The following is a 22,521-nucleotide window of genomic DNA, read 5'->3' on the forward strand; positions in this document are numbered from 1 at the left end:
TTAATCTTTTCATATTCAGTTACTGCATCATATTTTCTAGTTATCATTTTAAGTTAAAGTTTTAAATTGAAGAGGAGCAAAAAGGCTACATTCAGGCTCCCAAATTAACTTGTCTTTTGACTTAACAATTATTAATATGCAACAATATACTATATGTTTTAGATTTGTCTATTATAAATGCCTGTCATATCTTGGCAAGTTTAATTGTGTGTGACTTATTTGATTTTTCCTGACGTAAAATCCGAATTTTAAGGCTGTATAGGTAATCAGAAATGAGTCTTTTACTACAGAGGGGGAAAAACACTCAAATTATCGAAGTTAATTATATCTACCTGTTATATTATTTGATCATTTGTCCACTTTAAGTGAGCACAACAAGCTGTACCCATAAAACTGATTTATACAATTTATACATCCAGAAGACATGATATATCTTTAGCACTTATTTGAAGCTTCTTAGTGGGTGGAAGCCTTATACTCTTTTTAGCTCCATTTTTGGTCTCCACCACATCCCATGGAAACGATCTGGCTCTTTAGCGAGAAAATTCTCTAGTATGTTGTACTGTTGCACAGTTCAGTGCAGGATGAAAACAATGTTGAATCAGCCAAAATGAACCCAAACCATGACTTTATGGACCATAAAAGCAGTGGTTTGTAGGTTTACCTCTTGTTCGCTACTTTAATTTCTTCTATTGATATTATGCTATGTTAAAATGTACAACTTTAAAGTATGAGTCCCATACTCCCATATTAGGTTGTCTATTGTCTCAACAATCATTTATGGGCAACACCTACAACTATACGCAATATATATTAGATTTGTCCAACATAAATGCCCTTTAAGGCTTGTACATGGCAAGTTTGGTTGTGTGCTATGCGTGATTTGCCAATCTATTTGAATTGTCATGACATAAGATCTTAGTTTTAGTGCTTTACGGGTAATCACACAAGTCTAGTACTAATAAAAAAAACTAAACCTACATTTAAGACACAGAACTGAAATATCACCTTATAAAGTCGATACGGTGAACATTTATTTGAAGTTGCTTGGTGAATGCACGTCTGATACTGTTTTAGCTCGGTTTTTGGTCTCCACCAACTCCTGAAGGAAATGCCTGTCTCTTTAGCTGCTTAATGCTGTACTATTAACTAAATGTTACCTGTTTCATGGCAGTTTGGTGCAGGACACCGTTTTTTCTTCCCACTGGCTTAAACAAGGAGGAATTGGCCAAAATGAACCTCAATAGTGGAGTTGTGGGGCATAAATCCTACATCATCATCTTGAATAATTTGAAATGTTCAACGGGTTTGAGGTTAGAAAACAATAATCTGTAGGTTTACCAGTAGTGACTTTTAATCATTTCTTCCATTGGTGATATAAAAATGTTGATTTGTACAGCTTTAGATTAAGTCATGGCCATCATCAAAAACATGAACAAAATGAATGCCGGGATGTGCCAAGTTAAACCTGGTGGTATGGATTTATAAAATAAGATCTACTTTCACGTGCTGCAGGATACAGCAGGGGCAGGCTGGATGGTGGGCGGCAGTTGCAAGGCCCATTGAGGCTTCATTAATGGAACAGGAAGAGAATTGAAGCACGAGGGCAAACACACACAACTCATTACCCCCTAGCTATCGTGTACCTTTCACACCGCAACTCAAAGTGTGTGTGTGTGGTGCATGTGTGTGTGTTTGTGTGTGTCTATGCGGTGCATTTACTGCATTTATATGTGTTTGTGTGGGCGGGTTGGGAGCAATTACAAGCTAAACTCCTTAGAGATAAAAACTGTATTATAGTATTTGGACTCTGGGCCGCGTTACAAACATCACAGCGGCGAAGTTAAAGAAAGATGGCTTCAAACAATCACCTCATTAAGTCATTACAGCAATTAGAGCGAGACAATGCAGCACTAATCAATATCAGACTGATGCCATTTTACCTGCAGTCAGTTTATTCCTGAGGCATCAAACTCATTCTAGTTCAGGTTCCACATTCAGTCCAGTTTGATCTCAAGTGGGCTGGACCAGTAAAATCACAGCACAATAACCTATAAACAATAAAAAATTCAAAATTTTTCCCCTTGTTTTAGTGCAAGAAAATATGTTCTGAAAGTGTTCACATTTCAAGAATTAAAAAATGATACACAAAACGTCAAAAGCGAAAAACAAGATGACAGAAAACGAGCCCAACAGCACGAAACAAAACAAAAGCAGAGACAAAAAAATTAGACAAAAAAGTTACAAATTGACAAAAAAAAACGGTGAAACGACAACGAGACAAAAAATGATGAAATAAAATGACAAAAAAGACAAATGACACAAGTGAGGCCAAAAAACCCCACAAAACAAAAATAAGAAAAAAAACACAAGCAAGACAACAAGGAAACACAAAACGACAAAAACGAGAAACAATATGACAAAAACGAGAAAAATGACAAAAATGAGATGAAAAAGACAAAAAAACAATGAAAGCAAGACAAAATATTGTAAAAAATTAGACAAAATAACAAATCTAACAATCTAACATTTTACTTTGTGATCAAAACAAGAAGTCATGGTTGAGAAAATATTTTAAATTTATAGTTTTAAAAATAGACAATTTGCAGTTAATTACTTCTCTGTAACTTTTATGCTTACAAAGTTGCCCCGTGGGTCAGATTGGACCCTCTAGAGTGCCGATTTTGGCCCACGGTCCGCATGTTTGACACCCCTGGCTTAGACGAAAAATGTTTGACGCAACTAGAAGCATTTTCGACATTAACAATCCTCAGCTGCCAAATCTTGACCAAACCGGCGAGCTGACTGAGCTGACACTTGGCTGTTGGAGATGCAACAGGACATCCACCCTTTTACACCAGCGTGTCGCTTGGGAACCGCACGCACCCACCATCAGTCATACGGGGAGGCCTTAAACTCACCGTCAGCGAGGACACACTGCAGGTCTCTGTTCTGTATCTGGAATCACCGGAGCAAAGAGCACAGCAAAGGAAATAAAGGAGTCATACTGTATGTTCACACTGTATGTATTTAGAGGGCTGCACACGTCAGAGTGACTGACTTGTTAGAAGAAAGTTGTGCACAGGTGTCAAAGCTGCCCTGGAAACTGTCCGTCATCATGGAGCAACAAAGAACCTCTGAGAAAAAGAGTATTTTTAGTCCGCGGCTGAAAGCTCCTTCTAAGAACTCGTCATTGCAGCTTTTCACCATGTTTAACGCTGAGAAAAATGCCGTCGCACTTTTAGCAAGGACAGGCGTCGAAGCGAAGGATGTTATTTTTCCCTCAAATGCAGATGTTGAGCCGACATTGATGGAGGATGATGCTCACATGGTTGAAACCAAAGATCTTGTCAAATTAGGCTTTTTAATGCTGTAGTGTGCAAGAAGTACTATGATTAGCCGAAGTCTTGCATTCAGATTTAAGCTTAGATATATATTATGGAGGCAATGCACTGGAATAAAGTCAAATATTGAACAAAAAATGTTTATATTCTGCAAAAAAAAATGATATTGATGCATATGTGTCTGTGAATATTTTGGGTGATGCTACACTATTAGACACATGTAACTACGTCAAAGCATCACATTTCTTTAGTTTAGGACATTTTTAATGCTAAATATTAAATATGTAAGTACAGTAACCCTGATTATTTTCATTTGTTTGCCTCATATTTTCAATACTAATGAACCTCTCTCCAATAGCTCCCAGATAAATGCAATTATATGATACTTAAAGCGCCGTAAAGTGTCATTACATTAGATATAAATGTGTTTTGTTTGGTATTTTAGTGTTTTTCATGCACAGTTGTTCACATGCCGTAAATACGGTCCCTGTAAATGCTTCATTATGATCTCCTCTGTATGTGTGAATCCATCCTTGGCTGCTGTACAGCTTTTTTCCCAGGTGTGTGCCAGAACAGGTGATTCCTAAACAGCCAGCTCCAGTGTGTCTGGGCTCATATAGAATAATGAATTGCTCTGCTTTTTATTGCATTCAGTGGCCAGTATATCACAGCAGCATTAATGAGGGAAACATTCCTTTTTATCATTGCCATCCACTGCTGGGCCCTCAGCGGGGGGACGTGAGCGTGTTTTGCCGCTATAAATCAACTTTTTGGGAGGTTGTATTTACTCTTGGTTGAATCCCCATCCCTCCATCTCTTCCTCCATCCATCCCTCCCTCCCTTCCTTTCTCTCTCTCTCTCTCTCTCTCTCTCTCCCACCCCAGTGACTCCACCCTGCAGCAGATAAAAGCTGTGTCCACAAGGTGTGCGTCTGTTATGAGCACATGTGCCAGGGTTCCCTCTGTGTGGTTGTCTGTCTGCCTGCTATTCTGTCTGTGAGTCCGACTGCAGTGATTATTTCCCCATAAACGGCCACTCACCAAGGTAAGACTCACACTAAATCTGGCGTTCGATGTACATGACACGTTTAACTTGATTTTTTAAGTTATATTTGTATGCATTGCATTGTGCGAAAGTTGATTTATTGCCTTGAATGAATCTTCTACAGCCTGATATGTTACATATAAACCACTAATCACATCTTCTAGTCTTCGAGTCACTATAAACATTTAAGATAAGTTTTCTTAAACACAAGCTCTCATTTAAGCATATCAGGATATATATTAAATGTGCCTCAGTAAGTTAATGCTCATGGATATTCTTCATTCTTATTTTTTGTCTCAACAAACTGGAGCATTTCTTGTTGCTTTTGGAGGCTGTAGGATCTGACAGGCTTCATAAATACGGCCTCTAGCTGAGAACTTTTAATTCCTGAACGTCATCGTCCTGCAGAATAGCAACCAGAACATCTCGTGAGTTAAAGCGGTTCTTCTCGAGCTGCTGCAGGCACAGCATCCCTCCACAGAGCTGCAGCCTGAGCCGCTATGCATCCATCTGTGAGGGGGAACCTGTGCTGAAGGCAAATATCCATTCAGATGCTTTGTGTGCATGCGTGCAGAAAGCCAAACTGACAGATGTATGCGATGGGGGCAACAGTGGCAGTTTGGTGAGAAGAGACTGCAGAGCAAACATCACTTTTGGCCTCCAGAACAGCTCCGTCTCTGCTTCGTAATGCTTTCTTTCTCTGACGTTGCTCTTTGGCTCGGTGCCTCGTCAGTCACAGCAACTGGTAAATACTGATTTGAATTCCTCGTGGCTTGGTTGAGGTAAATCCTATCTGGGATCGTGACTCCTGATCAGATATTTCAGAAGAGTTTAAAAACTGAGCAAGAGGTCTGGAAGCTCAAAAGTTGAGCCTGAGCAATGATAAATTCATTCCTACCACAGGCCTGAGAATTTGAGGCTACAGCTGAAATGAAATTTATAGTGAATGCATGTATTTACTGGGTTTTTAGAGCGATTGCCTGCCGTCCATATTGTTCTGCTCTCCAAAAGGATGCAGTTTTTTTTAACTGCATGACTGAATGAAAATATGAAGAAAATTTCATGTGGAAAACTTAAAATACATGGCAAAGACATGAATTTCCACCTCAGAAAAGTGTTTTGTTAGGATAAAGATCAGATCTTTTTCCCTTTTGTTTGATTTTTCATATGTTTTTCTAGTCTCTAATCCAAGTGATCCTTATCTTAATTTTTTTTAAAGCACTGTTTTCAAATTATTATTTTACAGAACATGTTTGTTTTCCTGCTATTTTCTGCCTCCTTTGCGTGTCTCGCTTTGCATTGCATCACAGTATGAAGTCGATGTGTGGCCTATGTGTTGACCTCAGCGTGTGAAAGGTGCTCAAGAAGATGAGACCTTAAAGTTTAGCAGGTCCTCTGCACAAAAAGTAACCTTTCAAATGGAGTGTGTGTGTGTACATATACAACATTGTAACCCCTCACCCTCCTCCACCTTCACGTTATTCAGCAAACTTCAGGAATGCATGGGACAAAGGGACAAAAGAACGCTATCAAAACCAAGAATGATGGCTGGGTAAAGGAGAAGGGAAAGAAGTAAACACTCTGGTCATTTAGCTGCACAGCTGTGCCAGTGTGCGTGTGTGTGTGCGTGTTTGTGGAGTTGCCGTGTTCCTTTGGTGTGTGAATGGGGTTTGTTTGAATGAGAACGTTTGCAGCGTGACTTGAAGAGGTGTTAATTTTACAAGGTGTGCTTTGTGATAAAAGCTGCGTTGAGGGAGCCGAGGAGCTGCAAATGTTTTTCCCTTTCACTGAGAAACCACAACCGCCACCGGGGCACTTAGAGAGATTGAGTGCGAGGGTACCGCTGGCTTAAGTATACATTTGTAGATGGTTTGCGGTGCAGAGAGGAAGGCAGAGCAGTTTGCCAAACATGTTCAGTGGGATCTGAGCACCAACTTTTTTTTGCCCTGCTGCCTGTTTCTTAACCCTCCTGTTGTCCTCATTTACAGGCACCAAAAAATATTGTTTCCTTGTCTGAAAAAAAATACAAAAATTCAGCAAAAAAATTCCCCAAATTTCTGAAAATTTGCAAAACCTTCAGGAAGAAAATTCCAATAATTCCTTAAAACTTTCCCTTAAAAGTTTTATTTTGAAAAAAAATCCCCCAAATTTGGCAAAAAAATTCTTGTAAATATTTTCAAAAAATTAGTAAAAATCTTCCAAAAATATCCAAAAAATATCTAAAGTGACTCCATATATATCAGTAAAACTTCTAATATTTTCCTAAGAACATTCACATAAAAATCAATGAAAATCCAGTGAAATTCGCTGGATTTTGGTTGATTTTTATGTGAATGTTCTTAAGAAACATTTTTAACATTTACTTTTTTCCACCAAAAAATGTTCAAAGATTTCCCAAAAATGTTGAAAATGTGGACAGCAGAAGTTTCACTGTGAAAAATTTTTTTTTTCCACATTTTCAAACTTTAAAATGAGTCAATTTTGACCCGCAGGACGACACGAGGGTTAAAAAGCAGAGTGAAATGTAATTTAGCTGCTTATTTTAGGTGCTGAATTCTTCTGCAAGTGTCTTTTTTATACTCTCAACTACAGCATGAGCAGACATCCCCCTCATTGTCTGTTAGCATGGTGGTTTGAAGAAACCCTCCGTCTTGTCCTCTGACCTCCACCGCAGTCTGCAAGGTGACTGAGTGGCCTCAGGTCACTGAACTAGGATGTTTCCGAAGGGAGAAAAAGGCCAGAGAGGGCAGCCAGACAGACAGAGACAGAGAGGAAAGAAATGAGGCTGATGGCACAGAACAGATATGACTCTGTGCGAACAGAGACACAGGAAGAGACGGAGACGGTGAGAAAAGTCTACCTGCCGGGGAGAGAGTATAGACAGATGTGTCTGGAGACATGAGGGCGAGAGGCTCAGGGCTGATATTTCCATCTTGGTCTAAGATTAACCGTCGTGTCGTCCTGCAGGTCAAAACTGACCCGTTTCAAAATTTGAAAATGTGGAAAAAATATATATTTTCACATTGAAACTTCTGATGTCCACATTTTCAACATTTTTGGGAAATCTTTGAACATTTTTTGGGTGGAAAAAAATGCCAAAAATGTTCTTAAGAGAATATTAGCAGTTTTACTGATATATATGGAATCACTTTAGATATTTTTAGGATTTTTTTGGAAGATTTTATTCATTATTTGAAAACATTTACAAGATTTTTTTTTTTTTAAATAAAACTTTTAAGGGAATTTTTTAAGGAATTATTGGAATTTTCTTCCTGACGGTTTTGCAAATTTACAGAAATTTGGTGAATTTTTTTGCTGAATTTTTGTATTTTTTTCAGACAAGGAAACAATATTTTTTGGTGCCTGTAAGTGAGGACAACAGGAGGGTTAAAAGGGCTTTTAGGGAAGAATGTGGACAATGGTCAGGCTGTAGCGTCCATTAAGTACAACTGTGCGTATATAAGAGGGCCAGCTCTGACTTTTTCCGTTATCTTGTCCTGTATTGTCATGTGTTTCCAATTGTATAATGTACATTATTAGATAATATTTTAACATAAACAGTTGCAATGATGTCATTATGGTGGTTTCACATCTTTTCCTGAAAATCAAAATGTTTCTTTCTGATAGAAGTAAATGAAATCATTTATAAACTTACCTAAAATGAAGCTGGCGCTACACTACAGAGCTCGCTATTACGCATTTTGAAATTAAAAAGATAATTTAGTTTTATTTTTATAGTGCCAATTCACAGCAAAAATCATTTCATTGCACTTCACATAATAATGTGATGGCAGAGAGAAACCCAGCAAACCAAAAGATTCATTTTAACCCTCCTGTTCTTTGTCTTTCTTTGTCTGAAAAAAATCCAAAAATTCAGCAAAAACAATTCCCCAAATTTCTGAAAATTTGCAAAACCTTCAGAAGGAAAATTTCAATAATTCCTTAAAAGTTTCCCTTAAAAAATGTATTTTTAAAAAATCCCCCAAATTTAGCAAGAAAATTCTTGTAAATATTTTCAAAAAATGAGTAAAAATCTTCCAAAAAAATCCTAAAAATATCTAAAGTGATTCCATATATATCAGTAAAACTTCTAATATTTTCCTAAGAACATTCACAAAAAAGTCAACCAAAATCCAGTGAAATTCGCTGGATTTTGTGTAATTTTTTTGTGAATGTTCTGAAGAAACATTTTTAACATTTCTTTTTTTCCACCAATAAATGTTCAACAATTTCCCAAAAATGCTGAAAATGTGGACATCAGAAGTTTCACTGTGAAAATATATTTTTTCTCACATTTTCAAACTTTAAAACGGGTTAATTTTGACCTGCAGGATGACACGAAGGTTAAGGGTTGAAATGAAACTACAAAAGCGTTTTTTTCATAGTCTTTCTTTACATTTGTCCAGAGGGTCGTGCAGCTGCTGCTTTAATGACATTCTGGAGGTTGCAGCTCGTAACCAACACCTCAGTTTCCATGTGACTCAGCGAAAATGACAGCTTCCATCCGTATGACGTCCCCGAGTCCTCACACACCTGATGAACAATTTACTGTGTTTCCTTTATGTCAGATGTCAGAAAGATGGACATCTGGAAGTAGTCAGGGAAACAGGGCAGCACTGATGCACATTTAGACACATACATGACACACAGACTACTTTGAGGTTTGCTTATTTTTTAACTGTCTGGTCCTGGCAGCACATGCTGAGAGCTCAGTGCTGGATGACCGGTCATGTTTGATTGTGGCAGCAGATATTGAAAAACTGCAGACATTTGTGCCTCCGTGTCCCTTTGGATTGTTGTCTGGTGGTTAAGATGGTCGGTCAGTGTGAGCGACACTCAGTGAAGGTGATGTGGTGTCAACGAAAAGTCAATGAAGGATTTTACAGAATTTGTAGTGTAGTATTTTAGGAGTAAATTATGCATAAATGTGTAGAATTTTTGTAGAATATTCTACACATACAACAGCCAAAGCAATGTTTATCATTGTCCTTTAGTCCAGACTGAAATATCTCATTAACTATCAGATAGATTCAATTTTCCCCAGACATTCATTGGTCCCCAGAAGATGAATTCTAAAGGCTTCATCGATTTCCCAGCTTCTTCTTTACTGTCACTCTGAAGCTGACAATAGCCGTTTTCAGGGAGTGGGATGTACATTTGTTCAAGTCTGAAGGTTTGACAATGGATAAAATAATTATCTTTAAAATACAGCACAGTGTTAACCCTGTAAAACCCAAATATCAAAAAAAATTTGCAAAAATAAAACATGTATGTATATATAAATAACAAAAACTGTTGAGTTCTAAAAATATTGTGTGTGTGTATATATATATATATATATATATACACACATATGTATATGTACAACTCAAATATAGAAAAAAATAGCCTGACGTACATATATTTATTTAGATATAAATAATAAAAACTAATAATAATGAAATAAACTGATGTATTTTTGCAACAGTGAGTTTTACAGGGTTAAAGATTAAAACAGTGCTTTTCAACCTTTTTGGCTTCTGATGTTTTGCAAATAACAGTTCTCAAAAAAAAGTCCAGCAAATAGATTTTTCCCTGAAATGCATGTTCAAAAAGACATCACACCAAAAATAGAAAATTACAGGAAAAAAACACACCCTGTGAACAGATTTGTATGTAAGAACTAAGTTTTTCTTTTTGCTCCAATAATTAATCTGATGAGCCTTCAAATTTATCTAATTACAATAAATGAAACTGCATGTAAAGTAATTCAAACAGGCTGCACTGAGGCTGCAGTATCAATAACCTGTGAATACATCTGTCAGAGGACCAAACCAGTACTCCTACTTTAACACTTTACTTTTACTTCAGGATGGTTTTAATGCAGGATTCTCACTTGTACTTGTGTTTTTTCCACATTCCTGTATTGGTATTTTTACTCAGTAAATGATCTAAATCCTTCTTCCACTACTGGCTGTTAGTAAAATGCCACATGGTGTGAAATCTGCACTATATATTTAAGTCACACTAACAGGAATTGCCAAAATGTTGTGATCTTTTAGTCTTGCTCTATTATTCGATTGATATTTCAGTTTACTCAGTGTTTTGATTCGTGACTAACTACCTAGAAAGTAACACCATAAATTGCTTCACTTGTTTCGTTGTGTTTATCGCCAAAAAGCAAATTTAAAGTAAACTAAACAGCAGAATGATCTTGCTTTTATTAATTTACCTTAAACAACCGCTGTGCCAAAGAGTCGCCTAACAGAGCTGCTACAATGACTAAAGGCCTGAACCGGTTTTAAATGATCCTGCCTCAATATGTGCCATGAAAATCAATAATTTTACACATTTTTTCACATTAATTTCTGCATTTTTTCATATTTCTGAAATCCACAAAAACATCAATACAATTCCAAAAATACAGCACAGATTTACTTTTGAAATTTAAAACACTGTTGAAATACACATTTGTTTTAATTTCACAAAGTTTTCTTTTAATTTAAGAGATTAAACTGTTAAGTTCAAGTTTAATGCTGCAAATATAACAAAGAAATGAAATGGAATTATTTACAATTAGCAGGAAAAATAGTAGCTTTACATAGATTTCTTTGTATATTGAGAGACATCTTGTATAATTGGAGAAGTTTTCACAACAGAAATGTTGAATTAACATTTTTCATCAGTATATTGATAAGCATTGGTGGGTTTTTATTAATATACTATATAAATGCAGTAGAAATATAGCAACAATACAATAAAAAATATAGTAAAAATGCAGTAAAAAATAGAAAAGAATATACTAAAAATACAGTCAAAATACTGTAAAAATATAGTAAAATATATTAAAAATACAGTAAAAATATAGTCAATATGTTAAAAATAAAGTAAAAATGTAGTGAAAATGTAGTAAAATATATTAAATATAAAGTAAAAATGTAGTTTAAAATGTAGCAAAAAAATGCAGTAAAAACATTGTAAAATATATTAAAAATACAGTAAAAATATACACTACCGTTCAACAATTTGGGGTCACCCAGACAATTCCATGTTTTCCATGAAAACTCCCACTTTTATCCATGTGCTAACATAACTGCTACAAGGGTTTTCTAATCATCAATTATCCTTTCAACACAATTAGCTAACACAATGTGGCATTAGAACACAGGAGTGATGGTTGCTGGAAATGTTCCTCTGTACCTCTATGGAGATATTCCATTAAAAATCAGCTGTTTCCAGCTACAATAGTCATTTACCACATTAACAATGTCTACACTGGATTTATCATTCATTTCATGTTATCTTCATTGAGAAAAAAAGCTGCCTTTCTTTCAAAAATAAGGACATTTCTAAGTGACGCCAAACTTTTGAACGGTAGTGTACATATGTCTTTTTGGTGCCCCAGCTGCATGATATTATGAGAACTTTTTGCATGTGTGCCTCATAAATAAGCTGGTATGAGGTGTGATCTGAGTGAAGCCTGGGTGACATCTGCCTGCCATGAAACCGTAGAACATGCTCGCTGTTCCTGTTTGGTCTCTGTTCCACATAACTGCTTGTCAGGGAGTCATCAGTGAGGGCGTCAAACTGCTTTACACCAGCGCATGAAGAATGAAACACTAAATCCAACCAGTGTGAGAAACAGCACTCGACTTCTCACAGCTGTGCCACATTTATATGCGACTTCATGTCTGTCATCTGTACGGACACCACAGGGTGACACCAGCACTAGAGCACAATTTTAACCCTCCTGTTGTCTTCATTTACGGGCACCAAAAAATATTGCTTCGTTGTCTGAAAAAATACAAAAATTCAGCAAAAAAATTCCCCAAATTTCTAAAAATTTGTAAAACCTTCAGGAAGAAAATTACAATAATTCCTTAAAATTTTCCTTTAAAGTTTTGTTTTTAAAAAAGATCCCCCAAATTTTGCAAGAAAATTCTTGTAAATATTTTCAAAAAATGAGTTAAAAAATCTTCCAAAAAATCCTAAAAATATCTAAAGTAATTACACACATATTAGTAAAACTTCTAATATTTTCTTTAAGAACATTCACAAAAAAAATCAACCAAAATCCAGTGAAATTCACTGGATTTTGGTTGATTTTTATGTGAATGTTCTTAAGAAACATTTTAAACATTTTTTTTCCACCAAAAAAATGTTCAAAGATTTCCCAAAAATGTTGAAAATGTGGACAGCAGAAATTTCACTGTGAGAATATATTTTTTTTCCATATTTTCAAACTTTGAAATGGGTCAATTTTGACCCGCAGGACGACACGAGGGTTAAAGGGTATAATAGACTCCTATTCTATAGTCACTTTGTTATAACCCACCCTCCTCTCTGTTTTCTCTAACAACAAGTTAAAAACATGGAAATTGCTGGTTAATGTTTGTGTCGGAGTCTGAAAGTGGGCCAACTGTATGAACGAGTCACCGGGGAGGCCACACTTATGTAGAATAATGTGTCGGAGGAAAAGCACACCAGGTAAAGACAGAAGGTGTTTCCATCGCCATGACAACGCCACGGTGTTGCTATGTGACGCTGAACAGACCCCTCGTTGTACGGTCCCTCTGATGTATGGTCGCAAAGTTTTGTCAGAATATTTCCACCACTTTAAAAACATATATGAAGCTGCATACCAACACTGAGCCAACCAGAGGGCAGTAAACCTGTCACACGTATTTTCTTAAGCTATTTTTTTTGCGTATATATGATGTTTGTGCAAATATATTATATATTACACACCCCTGATATATCTGTCATCTCCCCTACCGCGCTAAAAACACACAAACAAAGCATGTTTTTATTGGCTGTCTTTACATTTTTAAATCATTTACGCTTGCTGTGAATTCTGTAAATGAGTCAGAGAAACATCACTGATCTCATTTCTTTTGGTAGTGTTAAGTACTTGTCAGATGACCTTTAATTAAACTCTGGAAGTTTATTTTTTGTGAAAATGTGTCAAACTGCAAGTTTTCAGGTAGATCATTATCAGTTAGCCACATTTTATGAAACTTTTTTTTTTTGCCACTGCACAAGGGTTTTCTAATCTTCGATTAGCCTTTCAACACCATTAGGTAACACAATGTAGCATTATTCTAAAAAAAATATAGTAAAAATACTGTAAAAATATAGCAAAAATACAATAAAAATGTAATAAAAATACAGTAAAAATATAGAAAAGAATATAGTAAAAATACAACAAAAATATAGTAAAATATATTTAAAATACAGTAAATAATATATTTAAAATATTGTAAAAATGTAGTGAAAATACAGTAAAAATGCAGTAAAAATATAGTAAAAAATACAGTAAAAAATATAGCAAAAATCCAATAAAAGATATATTAAAAATACAGTAAAAATATTGAAAAAAATGTAGTACAAATACAGTAAAAATATAGTAAAATATATTAAAAATACAGTAAAAAATGTAGTGAAAATACAGTAAAAATGCCATAAAATTATAGTAAAAAATACAGTAAAAATATAGTAAAATATATTAAAAATACAGTAAAAAATATATAGTAAAAATACACTAAAAATATGCACTACCGTTCAACAATTTGGGGTCACCCAGACACCTTCATATTTTCCATAAAAATTCCCGCTGTTATTCATGTGCTAACATAACTGCACAAGGGTTTTCTAATCATCAATAATAATAATAATAATAATAATAATAATAATAATAATAATAATAATAATAATAATAATAATAATAATAATAATAATAATAATAATAATAATAATAATAATAATAATGATGATGAGTCTTTCAACACCATTAGCTAACACAATGTAGCATTAGAACACAGGAGTAATGGTTGAGGAAATGTTCCTCTGTACCCCTATGGAGATATTCCATTTTTCTCCTTTTGGAGAATTTTTCAGAACTGATTTCATTTTAATTAAGATATGAACAAGATATTCTGAAAAGCCAAAGAATTATATCTGTTTGTAGAAGTAACTGGAATTTAGTTATTAATTAACATTGTTAACTTTGCCTTAACATTTATGTTTATAATTGCATGTAGATTCAGTGCTAAATAAATGAATTTAGTTTTGTTAGTTAGTAAATGTTAGTTTTTGAATCAGACTTGTCTCATCCTCTCATTAAGAGCTTCATGTTTCAGCACATAAAGCTCCTCTGTTATGTTGTGGAAAGCAGAGAAGAGCGACTGTGTCCACAGCTCTTCAGGAGCTTTTGATGGATCTCATGACTTCACATATTTGCAAGCATAAGTGTGTCAGAATTTTTTTTTAACCCTCCTGTTGTCTTCATTTACAGGCACCAAAAAATATTGTTTCCTTGTCTGAAAAAAATACAAAAATTCAGCAAAAAAAATTCCCAAATTTCTGAAAATTTGCAAAACCTTCAGGAAGAAAATGACAATAGTTCCTTAAAAATTTCCCTTAAAAGTTTTATTTTTAAAAAAAATCCCCCAAATTTGGCAAGAAAATTGTAGTAAATATTTTCAAAAATGATTAAAAATCTTCTGACAAAAAAATCCTAAAACTATCTAAAGTGATTCCATATATACCAGTAAAACTTCTAATATTTTCTTTCAGAACATTCACATAAAAATCAACCATAATCCAGCGAAATTCGCTGGGTTTTGGTTGATTTTTATGTGAATGTTCTGAAGAAACATTTTTAACATTTCTTTTTTTCCACCAATAAATGTTCAACGATTTCCCAAAACCTTCAGGAAGAAAATTCCAATAATTCCTTAAAAGTTTCCCTTAAAAGTTTTATTTAAAAAAATCCCCCAAATTTGGCAAGAAAATTCTTGAAATATTTTCAAAAAATGAGTAAAAAACCTTCCAAAAAAACCCCAAAAATCTAAAGTGATTACATATGTATCAGTAAAGCTTCTAGTATTTTCTTTAAGAACATTCACATAAAAATCATCAAAAATAATTTTTTTGTGAATGTTCTTAAGAAACATTTTTAACATTTCTTTTTTTTCCACCAAAAAATGTTCAAAGATTTCCCAAAAATGTTGAAAATGTAGACATCAGAAGTTTCACTGTGAAAACAGATTATTTTTCCCACATTTTCAAACTTTAAAACAGGTCAACTTTGACCTGCAGGACGACACGAGGGTTAAGCTGACAAAGTCTCTTCTACCTCCTGCATCCAGAGTGATACTTCATTTGTAACCTACGTACAAGGAAAGAATGTAAAGAGTTTAGTGTGAGAGCTCTTTCTTGGTGGAATTAAACTCTTATTTCCTTAATTATTTTTGTTAGACTTCTGTTGTTCGCCTGACAAACATTTTAAACATACTCTCATCATTTTTCCATTCTTTCCTTCCTACTTCTTTTTTTTTTTTTTTTTTTTTTTTTTAATTTTCTCTTGTTTCTATAATCTAACTAAACCTCCTCCTACATGGTGTCCCTTTGACCAGCCTGGGCAGCTCACTGCATCCCCACACTCAGCCTGATGCTAATGTTAGCCTGTCTCACACCTTACAGTCACCTTTTTACCTTCCTATACTTGTCCTTATCATCTGCAGATCTCACAGATTCATATGTTGTTAAGGATACTGATCACAACGACCGCCAGCCCGGCAAAAAATAGGTTTCAGATATTGTTGAGAAAAGTCGGCGACATTCCTCTGGACTCTTTGGCATGTCTGGATTCTGTCGCCGTGGAAACTAGGTGGACTCCCTTCAAAGGGCAGCTCTCATCTGGGGAGACTGTGGCACGGCCATGTTAAAATCACCACACGACTGAGAAAAGGTCAAAGGGCGGAAAAGATCCAAAGAGCCAGTGATGGAGTGGACACTAAGGATGTGGTTTAGGATGTGAATTAGAAAAACTACAGATAAGTTGGCTATAAATTGGGACTAATCGTATTTGAACCTGGGTGGGGAGTCCTGATGGAAACAAGTGGATTAAGACTGAAGATGGAAATGACCGAAAACCTTATTAATGATCAGCGGAGCGAAGCAAAATTCCTCCTCCTTGCAGCTCTGTTTGCTCAAAATGCATTTGTTGCATTAAAATGCACACGAAAAATATAAATTGAATGGATCTTTCCTCGGCAGAATTAAGCTACAAGTATTTTTGTTGAGGGGGCTGTTTGCATTCTGTCCTTCTGTTTCCCACCAAATTTGACACCTTCCTGTGCCATTTTCTGACTTTTTCTTGACTTCTTTGCATCATTAATGAGATTGTTTTATTGTTTGGGGATTTTTCTTTATGCCAGTGCCTTGCAGTAATGCAGGAATGGCAAGAATGTTCGTATTTATACCAACCATTGAGTTAGCTTGGAGGTGGCAGAAATACTTCACACACTTGTAAAAAAAAAACAAACAAACAAAAAAAAAAACAATGTTCACACAAATGCTACTCATTGTCTTCATTCAAGTTATATAAATCCTCCTTATCTAGTAGGTCTGAGACACATTAGTATGATGTAATCTCATCACTGGGAATATTAAGATGTGATTAATTATAGCAGTGGTATTTGGGCATCATTGCTTTGAGATCGTTCCAGTTTTTCTGGTCTGATTTAATGAAATGAAATTGAAAAAAAGATAAATCTGTGTAGCATCTAGAATGGCTCCCTCTAGTGGACAAAGTAAGTGCTAGCATTTGAGTTGTACCTTTTTCTGTACCCATCTCTGTTGTTTAGGCTCAGCCAAAGATTAAAAATTCACACATCTAGTTTAGAAGGTTATGAATCACCACCGGTACATTACAAGATGCAATCTGATCAGAAGAGATCACAAATTAACAAAAATAAATAAATACAAATTCGATATCATACTTGATCTTCAACACTTTGTATGTGTCAGAAACTAAAGTACAAATTAATTACTAAAGTACAACTGCGAAAAAAATAAAAAACCTGTAAGGGCCATTCATATTCTGGTCATTGTGACTTATGTGAGACATACACCGCATAAAAACTGAAACATCTGCAAGCCGAGAGGATTGTGATACTGAACATCACACTAGCTTTATGATGTTGTTGCAGTGGCTAACATTTTTATGTATATGTATTTTTAAGACAAAGAAGGAAGTCATCTATAAAAAATGCAGCTTTAAAAATTTACAACAGTTTCTGTTTAAGAAAATATGTTCCCTTAAGGATCATAACATTCATAGAGGTCTAGAGTCTAGAATATTTTTAGATAATCATGAAATAATATTTATTATTTATGATTACTATTTGTTATTTGTATTCATGTTTGTATTTGCAGAAATGAAAACTTTGGTCAGCTGCAAAAGGCATACAATTATGAAGTCCATTTAGGTTATTATTTTGTTAATTTTTGGTTTATTTTGTTGATTTCATAACAGGAAGAAATGAAACCTGGCTGAGTTTTTTTCATTCTGTAGCAATATTCTATAACACAACCTAAGTGCAGCTCACTGAAACTATTGCTCATTAAACCATTATGTAATTCTGATGTATATCCAGGAGAGGGTGACAAACTGTGGCCTCTCACTGCCTGCACTTTGCAAATATGGTTGTTCACTTGACTCACTTCAAGATTTTGATGATATTGCAAGAAGTGCTGGCACAGAATCAAACAAGATGTAAAAACAGCTGCAGTTTTACCTCATGTCTTGTCTTCTCTACCTTCCATACAGGCCTCGGCCATGCCTCCCTTCCCTACCTCCCTCTTCCTGACACTGATCCAGCTCGCAGTCCTTACGTATGTGAGTGGTGGGGCATATTACGGACACAAACAACACCCTCAACCATACCAGCCAATGCAGCACATGCAACACATGGGCATGGGCAAAGAAGGCTTTCCTCAGCAACAGTATCTTGGCAAAGAGATGCCCTATGTGCAGTATCCCCATTACAGGAAGGAGCTACCCCAGATGCCAATGCACAAGGGCAAAGAAAATCCTCGTAAGGGAGGCAACTATAATGGCGGCCAAGAAAAGGGTGAGAAAGACATTTTTTTAAAAGGCAATAGTCACCAAGAACATATATGTTTAGATATAGAACATGACATTTTCTGCATAAACATGATAAGTGCACAGATGTGTCCCTTTTTTAGTAGAATATACTAATTTGTTTGTCCATTTGTTTTTAGATTTATAAAATCTGCTTTAATGGTTATCTCACTCCTCTTAGGTCAGACGGTCCCTAGCGGTGCTGAGGGAATTCCCCAAGGAGAGCAAGGCCCAGCTGGACCACCTGGACCAGAGGGACCTCAAGGACCTCCAGGGCCGCCAGGGAATGGACAGCCAGGACCAGCAGGACGACCTGGACCTCCTGGTCCACCAGGAATTCCTGGCGTGGGAAAGCCAGGTTTGCCAGGACTACCAGGCAAGCCAGGAGGGAATGGTGAAGCTGGGCCTCAAGGAGAAATGGGCCCCAGGGGTGAAGATGGGCCAGCTGGTCAACCAGGGCCTCAGGGTCCACCAGGACCACCTGGCCTTCCCGGAATAGGTAAACCAGGGGTACAAGGACTACCAGGCCAACCAGGGCCTAAAGGAGAGCCAGGTCACAAAGGTCTGCCAGGACTACCAGGATTACAGGGACCCAAAGGAGACAAAGGGATGGGGCAACCAGGACAACCTGGTCACAAAGGGCTCCCAGGGCCCCCTGGACCTGCTGGCCCAAGAGGGCTACCTGGTTTTGGAAAACCTGGGTTGAATGGGGCACCTGGTCCACAAGGACCACCAGGAGAGAAAGGGCATCCTGGAGAGCCAGGACCTGCTGGACCACCTGGTGACGGAGGACAGCTTGGCCCACCGGGTCTACCTGGTCAAGGAAAGCCAGGTCAAAATGGCCTGCCAGGGCAGCCAGGGACGCCAGGTGCAAAAGGTCATCCAGGGCCACCAGGTTTGCCAGGAAAGCCAGGACTTCCTGGATTTGGTAAACCAGGACTTCCTGGACCAAAGGGTGATAAAGGTATGGGTGGACCACCTGGATCTCCAGGACCTAAAGGAGATAAGGGTCATGGAGGACTACCAGGTATGCTTGGGCCTCCTGGACCAAATGGTCCACCCGGTCCTGCAGGCCCTATGGGACCCCCAGGAGGTATAGGTGCGCCTGGTCCTAAAGGAGAATGTGGAGACGGAGGACCTAAAGGGCTTGATGGAACTCAGGGTGACCCGGGTCCTCCAGGAATGCCTGGTAAGGATGGTCTGCCAGGAGATCGTGGAGAGCCAGGGCCAAGAGGTCCCCCAGGACCAAGTGGTGGCAAAGGAAACGATGGGCATAAAGGTCTACCTGGTAACTCTGGTCCTCCAGGACTTCCTGGTCCGAAAGGACAAGGTGGGTTACCTGGTGAAATGGGACCTCAAGGTCCTAAAGGAATCCCAGGAATGGATGGTGCAGCAGGACCAATAGGACCCAGTGGCCTTCCTGGACCAAAAGGAGATACTGGTCCTCCTGGTCCACCAGGCATTGCAGGTGAGGGGAGTCCAGGACTACCTGGTCCTATAGGACCCCCAGGAAAAGAAGGCCCATTAGGACCTGCAGGGCAACCAGGTCAGCCTGGTCCACCTGGACCACCAGGCCCACCCGGACCACTTGGTCTATCTCCTGAAATGGCAGGAGTGCTCTCTGAGATGGGCCCGGGACTAGATGGTGTTAAGGCTGGAAGTTATGGTAAGAAGGGCAAGTATGGAGGCAATGGAGCCGAAGTAATGGGTCCTAGTGGGCTGGAAATGCCAGCATTCACAGCAGTAGCAACAACTCCCTTTCCACCCGTGGGCACTCCAGTCATCTTTGACAAGATCTTGTACAATGGTCGACAAAACTACAACCCTCAGACAGGAATTTTCACCTGTGACATGCCTGGCATTTATTACTTCGCCTACCACGTTCATTGCAAAGGAGCTAATGTGTGGGTGGCTTTGATGAGAAACGATGAGCCGGTGATGTATACATATGATGAATACAAAAAGGGTTTCCTCGACCAAGCATCAGGGAGTGCAGTATTACCTCTACAACCTGGGGACACTGTGCATGTTCAGTTGCCCTCAGATCAGGCCTCAGGACTTTATGCTGGGCAGTATGTGCATTCCTCCTTTTCTGGGTTCTTGTTATATCCGATGTAAAACCACAGGAGAGAGGGAGGCTTCAGTGAGAATGAAGTGTGAGCTTATTTTTTTATCAAATAAAACATGATCATAAAATCCCGTAGACTGAGCAGTCTTTTAATGTAAAGTCAACAAACTGTTGATCTCATCAACAGAGGTGAGAAGACAAATTATAACATTTCAAGAAAAGCATGTAGTTTGATGGCCTGTATATACAGCAGCTTTTATACTATAAAACCATAGTGTCGTTTTAATTGGGCAATTGGGTAACGGCATACAGAACACCTCAAATGGCTCCAGATGTGTTTTCATACACAGAAGTGCCAGAAACTACTAAGAGAGCAATTTTTTATTCAATGCAAACACATGAAGGGAACAAGTGAAGTGTATGTAAAAGATGATAAAACTGTTAGATGTTAATCACACTGTTGCAACAGTGTCAAATTTAGTCTCTGCATGTCTTCAAAATTGGCAGCTACCCCATGCGGCAAATAATGTCAAAGACAGTAGAAAACATGAAGAGAGTAATTATTGATTTTGGCAGGAAATGTATGCTTTTGCATGCATACCTTTGTATAGAAACAGTTTTTTGTTTCTCACGTGATAACAGTAAGGATAGAGTATGACATCTTGAGAAAGACAATGCAGATTGTTGCAAGGTTTGCATTACAGCATGTTTGGTGTGTTAAAAGGTAAAGATATGTTTGGTTGAGTAGTCTGAAAAAGTCTGAGTTTTGGGAAAAGATTTTTCTCATTCTAATTTTTAAAAGACAAAGCTGCCCTGTAGAGTTCCAAAAAAAATATCTACAAAATACAGTATGAGAATGAACAAAATGGCTTTCATTTACACATGAAATAGCTCAGAAATAAAGACGTGTGTGAAGGAGTTGTGTATATCAGGGACACCTGTTGTTAGCGGGTGATTATTAATGGAAATGTACTCTCCTGTAGAAGAATGCAAATCGTAGGTGGTCAAAATGTAACTATTAATAGCCTCAGCGAGTATGTTGCTGACTGACAGCTGCTTTCGGGTGAGACTGAAAGAGTAAGAATGTGATAATTTTACGTGTTAATGTTTGCAGATAGGTTTGTGGGTGTAGTGCTTTAAATAAACCATCTTGTTCAAAAACAGAGACTTCAAAAATATAACACACGCATGCTCTGAATTGAGAAAACCACTCCATAGACTGCGTTAAATTATACAGGTACAGATGACACACATCTTGCATGTGAACACACACTTGTATAATAGTACAAAACAATAAGTGTTTCAGTCAGTCCTGCAGTTAGAAAACACATCTCTCTTTTTGAACAATGCATTTGACTGCTTTCATTTCAATTGAAAATCATTTTAGAAATAAATTGTTATCTGTTATGCTTTTTATTTACTGCTTTAATTTAAAATTCTATAACTGCTTTGTAAGAAATAATTACAAACTACATCATACATAGTCCGTTTTAGCTGTAATGGCAGCATATTTATACATTAGAGGCTGCCACACACGGAAAACAAATTATGGTTTGCTGTCTTTAAGTGGAAATCTTTAACAGCGGGATTTGTTTAGAAGTGAGAAAACCAAATCAAGTTCCAGCATTGTGCTGTATTACAATTAACGGACTGGAAGCAAGTATTGAATGTTGCAGCAGTTTAACAACAACTCTGTCAGTAATTTATTCTTTTTAAAGCTTCTCGCAGTGAAGATGCCACAATGCATGAAACTCTTTAAGGAAAAGTAACCATGGTGCTGATGATGTCATTGTAACCAAATATTCTGTGTATTAATGTTTTAAGTTTGTTATTATTGTCTGTGATGTTTTTCTAAATAAAAATTGTTTAATTAAAAAAATTGTCATTGACATCATCTTGATTTTCAGAGAAAACTAATGAAAGCCACTGACACAAAACTGACCAAAGGAATGCACTGTGGGGATGTTGGATGATACATTTCCTGGTCAACACTTCTACTGACTTTATTGATGACATTATACTGCACAGGACAGCTGGATGCTAACAACATCTGTAGCATGCCGGACCTTAATTCTCATTGTTTTTGCCACACGTCAGGTCAAAACACACATGTACAGCTGATTACTGTTATCTGTGAGTGTCATGAAGACAATCAT

The 22,521-nt window shown here is 37.0% G+C and overlaps 1 protein-coding gene across 1 annotated transcript; it reads left to right on the plus strand.

The window, feature by feature from the left end:
- The first annotated feature begins 4,242 nt into the window (after positions 1 to 4,242).
- col8a1a (collagen, type VIII, alpha 1a) lies at positions 4,243 to 22,244 on the plus strand. The gene is made up of 3 exons (XM_023276731.3): positions 4,243 to 4,388; positions 17,983 to 18,286; positions 18,479 to 22,244. The coding sequence occupies exons 2-3, from the start codon at positions 17,992 to 17,994 to the stop codon at positions 20,413 to 20,415; spliced, it is 2,232 nt and encodes a 743-aa protein (XP_023132499.1). The 5' UTR covers positions 4,243 to 4,388; positions 17,983 to 17,991; the 3' UTR covers positions 20,416 to 22,244.
- The last annotated feature ends 277 nt before the right edge of the window (positions 22,245 to 22,521 follow it).

This window comes from Amphiprion ocellaris, chromosome 11 (genome assembly GCF_022539595.1).
Source record: "Amphiprion ocellaris isolate individual 3 ecotype Okinawa chromosome 11, ASM2253959v1, whole genome shotgun sequence".
Classification (NCBI taxonomy): Eukaryota; Metazoa; Chordata; class Actinopteri; family Pomacentridae; genus Amphiprion; species Amphiprion ocellaris.